This window comes from Lathyrus oleraceus, chromosome 2 (assembly GCF_024323335.1).
Source record: "Lathyrus oleraceus cultivar Zhongwan6 chromosome 2, CAAS_Psat_ZW6_1.0, whole genome shotgun sequence".
Taxonomy (NCBI): Eukaryota; Viridiplantae; Streptophyta; class Magnoliopsida; order Fabales; family Fabaceae; genus Lathyrus; species Lathyrus oleraceus.
The window spans coordinates 136,715,401-136,726,183 of NC_066580.1; the positions used below are offsets into that span (position 1 = coordinate 136,715,401).

General features: G+C 35.4%; 1 protein-coding gene across 1 annotated transcript; it reads left to right on the plus strand.

Annotated features, from left to right (window-relative positions):
- Window positions 1-2,700: 2,700 nt before the first annotated feature.
- Window positions 2,701-10,514, plus strand: LOC127122271 (eukaryotic translation initiation factor 4 gamma-like). The gene is made up of 4 exons (XM_051052635.1): window positions 2,701-2,934; window positions 4,047-4,083; window positions 5,080-5,426; window positions 10,068-10,514. Exons 1-4 carry the CDS (start codon window positions 2,701-2,703, stop codon window positions 10,512-10,514), a joined length of 1,065 nt encoding a protein of 354 aa, XP_050908592.1.
- Window positions 10,515-10,783: the final 269 nt, after the last annotated feature.

A 10,783-nucleotide genomic window follows, 5' to 3' on the forward strand; every position in this document is an offset into this window, starting at 1 on the left:
GTGCTTTCAGCAAATAAAACAGATGATTGAGAGGCTGACCAGGGCAGGCTTGGTGTGCAAAGTTTATTTCCGCTATTTTTAGGTGACAAAGCAGGACTAGACCATGACGCCTCCAACCTTACATTTTGTTTCTGCAATTCACTCCTTTTAATTTCATCCATTAGTTCCCTCTGTTTTTGGTAAACACAGTGGAGTTCACGAATCTGGTCCTTAAATATGGTTTCCTGTTTGAGTATTGTTTGATAAGTTTGGAAGAATTCCGCTAGTAGCTTTTATGCAGATACACACCTGTTATGGATGTACATGCTGCAATATAATGGTTATGACATGAATTTTATCTTGTGATGCTATTGGTTTAGACATTGTGTTGCTGTTATGAAATATAGTCACATGTATTGATGCAGCTTATTTGGCATGGAATTGATTATTGTTGATACTAATGATTGGCTGAATTGTGCATTGGTGCTACAGGATTGAGCATGCCATTGTTTAGGCTTGTTTGTTGCAGGTTGTGGACAAGGTTGCAAGCATGTTGATAAATTGGAATGCTATGGATTATGCTCGTGGAGGATTGCTAGGCAAGTGTATATTAGTAGATGAAATTAAACTTTATGGAGAGACGGAGAATGATAAAGCTCTGGATGAATCACTTTGCCAAGATATCTTTTCAGAGATGAAGCTGTGATAACAAATATTTTCTCTCAACGCCATTATTTCATTAAATTCCATGTTATTTGTGCTGGAAAGGAGGCCAGAGTTCCTACTATTTCAGGAAGTGATGGGCTTTTATAGGGCATTGAAGAAGCTATCAGGTTGGCACACAATATTGGTTTCCATGTGATGATCAAAGCAACCGTTGAGTTTCATAGCTTGAACTACCATTTCACCCCTATAGCCTCCGCGACGAAACTCTGATTCGGTAAGTCTTCTTGCTCCAATTTACGATCTATTCGCGTTAATCCTTGATTCTGATCCTCCTCGGCTTTGTATGCAAAATACAAATTGGTTTGGAATTTTCAATTTCAGTTTCATTTCGATTTGGCAAAGTCACTTCAGGAATCCAGATTCGAGGTTGCTCCAAGTTCTTGGAATTGAAGGTGAAGCAGAAGACGGAAAGCAATAGTGGATCACAATTCTCGGGTCCAATTCAGTTGATTGCAAACTACCATGCTGCTGAAACTTGTGGTTGAAATGGTGATGGACAACTTTGTGCAACAACTTCTTGGCACACATGGTTTTGATGATGATGATGTTTTTTTTATTATAAGTTATTCATATGCCATGTGCATGGATGATAATGATTGAATGAATGAATGATTTGGAATATGAATGATTGTGTGGGAATCTTTTAAACATGAATGAATGGAAAATCTCAATGTGAAATGAAGAAAATATGAAATGCAAATTTAAAAATGTGACAAATGTAAAAATATGAAATAGTAAAATATGCGCATGAATGAAGAAGTATGTATGGAATTTCTTTGGATTATGAATGAATGTTTATTGAATTGTATTGAATGGAATTGGATATATTGAATGAAGGTTTGAAAGTTTGAATGAATTATATGGTTATGGTTGTAGTTTGAACTTGATTGAAGTGATTGTAAAGAATAAGAATGGTTGTAACTTGGTTTATGGAAATGGATATTTGGTTATAAAAATGGATATGGATCTTAGAAATAATCCAAGACTATTCAAAATGTCAATTTAAAATCAAAAACCAATAAAACCAATTAAAATCAAATTAATCTATAATTTGTTAAAATTACTTTGATATCAACTCTAACATTTATTTGGAAGTTAAAATCAATTAGAGTTTGAATCATTAATAAAAACACAATTAAGATTAAATTGAAATTTGGAATTAAACTTAATTTGAAATTAAAATCAAATTGAAAATTAAAAAGTCAAATAATTAATATCCATTTTAAAATCAAGAACACCATGATCAAAAAGCTTAGATAATAATCAATGTTTATAAAAAATAAATATGGATTTGGGAATGGACGGTTGCCTTTGGTCATGAATGTATGCAAATGAACTTTAGGCCAAGTGCCAAATGAAAAATAAAAATAAAAATAAAAAAATTCAGGACCAAAATCGGGGTATGACAGAAGGATAAAACAAAAGCCTCTTCCTAGGCTATGACGCTGACTTATGGTACATGGTTGCAAATGGTTATGAACCATCTGTATCTGCTCCTGGAGTTGTCATTGCTAGAAATAAAATGAGTGATTATCAGAAGCGTGACTTCAAAAACCATCATAAAGCCAGAACGATTATGTTGAACGCCATATCCTACAACGAATATGAAAATATCACCAACAGGGAAACGACTAAAGAAATATTTGAATCCCTAAAGATGACTCACGAAGCAACAATCATGTCAAAGAGACTAAGGCTTTGGCCTTAATCCAAAAATATGAAGCCTTAATAATGGAGGACGATGAAGCTGTAGAGGTAATGTTTTCTATATTTCAAACTTTAATTGTAGAACTCAAGGTTCTGGACAAAGGCTACACAACTGCAAATCATGTCAAAAAGATTATCAGAAGTCTGCCAAATAAATGGAGACCTATGGTTACTGCCTTAAAGCTATCAAAGGATTTGAATAATATAAGCCTGGAAGAAATCATCAGCTTCCTCAGGAGACATGAGATAGAGTTAGAGGAAGACGAACCTCAAAAGAAAAGCAAATCAATGGCTCTGAAGTCCAGACCAGAAAGACCCAAGCTAGAAAGAAATAAAGCTTTTCAAGCTGAAGAAGAAGATGATGATGAGTCTGAAAAGGACGATTCTGGTGACGAAGAAGAGTTATCTCTTTTATCCAGAAGAGTTAAACAACTCTGGAGAAAAAGGAATAACAACTTTAGAAGACCCAAACAGAAGGGAGATCGTTCAGAATCTACCTCTAGAAGCAGACCAAACAAAGAGGTAACTTGCTATGAATGTAAAGAACCAGGACACTACAAAAATGAATGTCCCAAGATCAAGAAAGATAGTTCCAAAAAAGAAGGATTCAAGAAAAACTCCTTCAAAACTAAGAAGTGACTCATGGCTACCTGGGATGACTCTGAATCTGACGCCTTAGAATCAGACTCCGAACTAGAACAGGCAAATGTCACATTCATGGCTACCACATCTGGAAGTACATCCGAAAAGGAAATTGACTCTGAAGAGGTATTTTTTGATCTCTCTCGCTCTGATCTAGAAGCTTGTTTATCAAAATCTCTAAACTCCTATCAGAAGCTTCGACAAAAATTCAAGGTCCTAAAAAGGGTCCATGAAGAAACCTATTGAAGAATATGATAAACTTGAAATAGAAGTTTCTGAACTAAAAGGAAACATTTTTGTTTTAGAAATAGTAAATGAATTTTCAACCAAAAAATATTTAAAACTTGAAGAAACTTTATCCAAAGCTCCACCAACTTCTGACACCATCATATGCAAGTATGAAAAGGTGTTTTATAAATTTCTGAAAAATGGGCTTGAAAGAAGAAAAATGGCCTCTATGATTTATGGTGTTAGTCACAATAAGAAAAGAGGAATTGGATATGACTCTGATGAAGATGAGCAAATACCTTATGCGCAGGATAAGCCAAAATCTCTTTTTTCATATCATTACACACATGCACAGACACAAAGTTCTAATAATGCTAGAAAACCCAAAGTTTTTAGAAACTCTAGGAGAACTAATCATAAAGGACCCAAAAGATTATGGGTACCAAAATATAAAATAGTATATGTTACAGATATCATGTGCAGCAGAGTTAAAACACCAATCATGATACCTGGACTCTGGATGCTCGCGACACATGACGGGAAGAAAGCATATGTTTCAAAGCCTTGAAATTAAAGATGCTGGATTTGTAGGCTTTGGAGGAAATCAAAAAGGAAGAATCAGAGGACCTAGAATGGTTGGTAATGGATCTCTTCCCTCTATTTATGATGTTCTTTACGTAGAAGGATTAATGTATAACTTGTTATCCATAAGTCAATCAAGTGATAACGGTTATGATATAATCTTTAATAAAAAAACATGCAAGGTTATTAATCAGAAAAATGGCACAATTCTTTTCACTGGTAAGATGAAAAACAACATTTACAAAATTTAACTTTCAGATTTAAAAGATCAGAATGTAAATTGTTTAATGTCTGTAAACGAAGAGCAATGGGTATGGCACAAATGCTTGAGCCACATTAGCATGAGAAGGATTTCTCAGATAAATAAACTTGAGTTAGTCAGAGGCCTACCTAAGCTGAAGTTTTCTTCAGATACTCTTTGTGAGGCATGTCATAAGGGAAAATTTTCTAAAACAACTTTCAAAAATAAAAATGTTGTTTCTACCTCTAAACCTCTGGAACTTTTTCACATTGACCTGTTTGGAGCTGTTAAAACAACCTCAGTCAACGGTAAGAAGTATGGATTGGTCATTGTTGATGATTATAGTCGTTGAACATGGGTAAAGTTCCTTAAATACAAGAATGAGTCACACTCTGTATTTACTAGTTTCTGCTCAAAAGTGCAAAATGAATTTAACTCTAAAATCATTAGAGTCAGAAGTGATCATGGTGGGGAATTTGAAAACAAATTTTTTCAAGAACTGTTTGGTTCTAATGGGATATCCCATGATTTCTCATGTCCTAGAACTCCAAAACAAAATGGAGTTATAGAAAGGAAGAATATGACCCTTCAAGAAATGGCCAGAACCATGATCAATGAAACAAATGTAGCTAAGCACTTTTGGGCTGAAGCAGTGAATACAACATGTTATATTCAGAATAGAATCTCCGTTAGACCTATTCTGGAGAAGACTCCTTATGAATTGTGTAAGGGAAGAAAACCCAACATCTCTTATTTTCATCCTTTTAGATGCTTTTTCTTTATCCTAAACACTAAAGATTATCTGAACAAGTTTGATTCTAAAGCACATAAATGTATTATGTTGGGATACTCAGAACGCTCTAAAGGCTACAGAGTATACAATACATAAACATTAATTGTGAAAGAATCAATACATGTCAAATTTGATGATAAGCTTGACTCTGAAAAGTCAAAGCTAGTTGAGAATTTTGCAGAATTGGAGATAACACTTGCACGCTCTGAGGAACAGGCTAAAGAATCTGAAGAAGCAGATAATGGAACTTCAGAAGCACCTGAGCTCACATTAAATCAAAAAAGAAAAAGAACTAGACAAAATGTATCTGAAGAATTTATTATGGGAAACAAATACGAACTTGTCAGAACAAGATCAACATTCAAGGGATTTGAAGAAATGCTTATGGGACTAGTATCTCTGATAGAGTCAACATCATGTGAAGAAGCACTTCAAGACAAAGAACGGATTCTGGAAATCAAAGAAGAACTTGGTCAATTTGCAAAGAACGATGTCTGGGATCTTGTACCAAAATCCAATGGAACCCATGTAATTGGAACCAAATGGGTGTACAGAAACAAACTGAATGAAAAAGGTGAAGTGGTTAGAAATAAAGCAAGACTGGTAGCACAAGGTTATAGTCAACAAGAATGTATTGACTACAATGAAACTTTTGCTCCAATCGCCAGGTTAGAATATATCCGCTTACTTGTATCTTTTACTGCAAATTATTCCATCAAACTATATCAGATGGATGTCAAGAGTGCGTTTCTGAATAGATATATTTCTGAAGAAGTGTATGTTTATCAGCCTCCTAATTTTGAAAACTCAAAATGTCCAGAACATGTTTCTAAACTGAAAAAAACTCTTTATGGTCTAAAACAAGCTCCCAGAGCTTGGTATGAAAGACTAAGGGCCTGTTTGAAACACTTTTCAATTTTAATTCTTAAAATTTGTTTTTCAAATCTATTTTAAAAAACTATTTTTAAAAAGAAAATTAACAAAAAAATTGTTTGATAAACTAATATTTAAAACTGTTTTGAAAATATGAAAATGAAAAAACTTGTTTGATAATCTAATCTTTTAATAGTATTTTATGAAGAGAATAAAAATGCATATTTTTTCATTTACTTTTAAAATCTATTTTATTGTATAAAATATTACAAACTTAAGAAAATTAATTGATATTTGGTCGAATACAAATAATTGGGTTAAATCAATTTTTTATTTTACAAATCACATAACACTTCTTTGTTATAATAATAAGAAAAAAAACAAGTAAAAAAATGGGATTCCACGTTTAATAGAAAAAGAAATTATATAGTGAAAATAATTAAGAAACACAAAAAAAATTAAGTAAAATAAATAAACATATTTGAAAAGGTTACTTATACATAAAAGGAGCATAAATATAAGAAATAACATACTCTTTCAAATACGTTTTTCTATTTTATTTTTAAAATATAAAAATTATTAAAATTACATTAATGCTATTAATGAAAATTATAAATTTTTATGTTTTTTCTTCAAGTTTTATAATACTAAAAACTAAAAAGTAAGAAGCAAAACACAACTAAACTGTTTCACTTTTTTTCTTTTAAAAACTGAAAAATAGAAAAGAGTTTTCAAAAACACTTTTACAAAACATTATATTCAAACAAGTTTTTAAATTTTAAATTTTCAAAAACTAAAAAAGAGTTTTTAAGATGCATTTCAAACAGGCCCTAAGTGCTTTCCTTCTAGATAATGATTTTATCAGAGGCAAAGTTGACTCTACACTCTTCTGTAAAAACATCATAAACAACCTCATGATTTGTCAAATATATGATGATGACATAATTTTCGGTTCTGCTAATCCTTCTGCCTGTCAAGAATTTTCTGAGCTAATGCAGGCTGAATTTGAAATGAGTCTAATGCAAGAACTAAAGTTCTTTCTGGGATTACAAATAAATCAAACATCAGATGCAACTTATATTTATCAAAGCAAATACATAAAAGATATTCTGAAGAAGTTTGAAATGTCAGAAAGGAAACCAGCAAAGACTCTTATGCACCCCACTTGCATTCTGGAGAAAGAAAAGGTAAGTCAAAAGGTTTGTCAGAAACTCTATCGGGGTATGATAGGTTCTCTTCTCTATCTGACTGCTACTCGTCCAGATATACTATTCAACGTTTGTCTTTGTGCCAGATTCCAGTTAGATCCAAGGGAATCTCACCTAACAACTCTTAAGAGAATCCTAAGGTATCTGAAAGGAACACCTAACATTGGCCTAATGTATAAGAAAACATCATAGTATATGCTTTCTGGGTATTGTGATGCAGATTACACTGGAGACATATTGGAACAAAAAAGCACATCTAGAAACTGTCAGTTCCTGGGAGGAAACCTCATTTCATGGGCTAGCAAAAGACAATCAACCATTGCACTCTCAACTGCAGAAGCATAATACATTTCATCTTCACTATGCACTACTCAGATGCTCTAGATGAAGAATCAACTAGAGGACCTTCAGATATATGAGAGTAACATTCCTATCTTTTGTGACAATACTGTTGCCATATGTTTAAGTAAGAATCCTATTATGCACTCCAGAGCAAAGCACATAGAAATTAAACATCATTTTATCAGAGACTATGTTCAGAAAGGGGTAATAACTTTAAAATTCATTGATACAAACCACCAATTGGCTGATATCTTCACAAAACCCCTAGCTGAAGATAGATTCTCCTTCATTCTGAAACATTTAAACATGGCAGATTGCCCAGAGTGATTCTAAACCTTGTGCTCCTTCTTTGAAGTGTCAAAATAGGCTCTAACTTAAAATTTATCTGGCATCTGGTTCTGATTCTGATACTTTTATCAATTAGATGTAATATGAATTAGAAATCCTATGAATCCAAAATCTCTTGGTAGTCTTGATGTCAGAAACATCAACACGTGGCCTCTCTAGCGTCTGATCTTGGATCTTCTAGACAACTGTCTAGCACAGAACTCAAGAGCCAGACTATTGAGATCTCCTCGAGCAGTGTGCATATTTTTGGGATTAGACATCCATCATTAGCTGCAACTAATTCCCCTCTAGCGTGTCAACTCAAAATTCTGTGTTAATTAATTGTGTTGTTTACTATTCTCTAATAACGTTGTCCTTTTGCATGCTAACTAATGTGTATATATATTTTTCACAACTCTCACTTTCACACTTTTCACTCATAAACCTACACAAAACCCTTGTACTCAAACTCTCTCCAAGTTCTTCAATGATCTTCATCTTCATCAACATTCAACAAACTCTTCATCTTCTTCAAATGAACTCCCAACAACAACAAGTATACCACTACTCACAACAGATGGAAGTTACTGAACAACTTTCTAATTCTCCCCAGCAAACCTCTACTAAAACTGCTACAACATCTACCGCTGTCTACAACGAACCCCACGTTCTTGATCGTCCAACTCGCATCAACCTTGCAACACCCTTTAATAAATTGGAAGTTGTTTGTGAGTCTCCTGTGGGTTTTGATAACATGAAGCTCAATGGAGTCGACCTCACTGAGGAACTGAAGAAACAAGGCTGAGAAACTTACTTTCAGAGGCTTTATGGTCCCATCTATACCTTCCTTGTCAAAGAGTTCTAGAGATTCACAAACATCGATGACCATTGTATTGTTTCACATGTTCTAGGTGTAAAGATGGTCATCACTGAAAAATCTATTGCCAAGCTTCTGAACATGGAGAAAACTGGGGACAGAAGAATTTACAACATAAACCCTCGGGCAAAGTACATGTCCTAGGAGATTGTTCCCACTATCTTCAAACAAAGCTCTAACGGCAGATCCTCCAAGAATAAGGAACTTCACCAGAATCTGAGAGTCTGGTTGAAGGTCATTCTGGGTACCATCCACCATCGTCCAGCTTCAAACTCTTCAAACTACATCAACACCGATCAGAAGTACATCTTATATTTCCTTCACAAGGGGATGAAGTTGAATCTCCTTGCGTTACTCTTCAAGTACCTAAGGGATTCAGTCAGAGACACATGGAATCACATGAAACCCAAAAATTGCATCCCTCTGGGAAGACTCGTCTATGATGTTCTGATTGAAAGCGAGCTAGTGGACCATCTGATATCCCACAATCTGATGGAAGATGTGATCATAGACGTTGTCAAACCTCTGAATGCCAGGAATCTGAAAAGCATGGGGGTTATTGAAAGAGTCTTAGCTAGACCAACTCTGGATACATCTTGGGAAGCTCTGAAGGATCAAATAAATATTCCAAATGGTCTCTATCTGTTCTCCAAGATAGATCCTTCTGAGTTCATTGCCTTCTACCTCCAGGATCTGGCAGCTCAAGGAGTGGACATTTCAGAGTTCTTAGTGGATTGGATACCAGAACATCCACCTAACTTCATGAAGAGGATGAGAGGGCCCTCTGAAAGAAAGTCCAAGAAGAAGACTCTGAAGCTGGGAGAAATGTCAAAAACCAGACTGCCTGTGCCTCTGGACTCCTTTGCTTCAAGTAAGTCAGTTCCCTCTAACACTCCTTTAAACTCTAATTTAAAGAAACTATCTTCATCTTTACCTCAACCATCTTCTACCTACAACAACTCTGAACCCACAACATCCACTCCCAGTCCCTTTGAACCTCATAACTCTAACCCTCCCTCACCCCTTCCAACTATTTAATCTCACCACAACAACACTCCTCGTCTTTAAGGCCTTACTGCTAAACGAACCCATCTCACCTCCCTCTTCAAATCCCTCATCTCCACCTTACTATGAAATATCCTATGACTCTGACCATCCAGAAACCACTGATCCTTCATCTCCAACATTATCTCAACTCCAAGCCATCAGACTATCTGATCAAACCCCATTTGTGCCAGAAACCTCAATGCCTTCCCAATTTGAACATCCAATAGAACCACGATCGGAACCTCAACAATATCACCATCTGAAATTCCCATTAAACCTACATCTGAAACCCCTACTACACAAACCTCTGACCCTCCCACTAAAACCACCCCCACCTCACCAGTACCCATCAATCCAGCCTATGACCCTGAACCAACCTTCCCCACAATGGAAGAGTCAGTTGCTTTATTTTTTGAGTCCTCAGCTGTGAAGCTCAGATCACTGTCTGAACAATCCAAACTAAGTGATAATCCCTCTGAAGTGAGGAATCACTAGAATGAATTTCTTAGATGGTTGCCATCTGAGGTATTCAAGTTGAAAGGCCTATCTAAACAAGTCATAAATGACTACATCAGAGAAGCTAAGGAGAGGCTAGTGGCGCGTCTGGCCAGAGAAGCTGAAGAGAAAGCTCCGCAGGAAGCTGAAGAAAAGACAAGACTGGAAGCTGAAGAGAAAGCAAGAAAAGAAGTAGAAGAAAAGGCCGCCGTTGAGGCTGCTGCTACTGCTGAAGCTGGAGCCAAAGTCAAGGCTGATGCTGAAGAAGCAACACACGTTATTGCGGAAGAAGCTTCCAAGGAAAAGGAAGTGGCTCTGACTCAGGGCGAGTCATTTAACTCTAATCTTGCTCCACTGGTGCTGAAGACTCTGGAGGAACTCCAGAAAGAACAACAGATTGTAAGAGCCAGATTGGATCAACAGGACTCTGTCAACTCCAGTATTTAGAGTCTCCTGACTCAGTTGCTTCGGAGGATGCCGCCTCCTCCAAACCCTTAGGAACCTTAAGATCTCTTCTATGTTTTTTGTTCTTCTAAGTTTTTTTTAGCTTTTATATTTCTTCTTATTTGTACATGTTTACATTATCAAATGAAGTATTATCTTGCTATAATTGCTTCTTGATTATGTATTTTTGAGTCTGACAAAAAGGGGGAGAAATAATTTAACAGTCTTCTAATGAAATTAATATCTAAGCCTCATAATGCACTGCTTACATT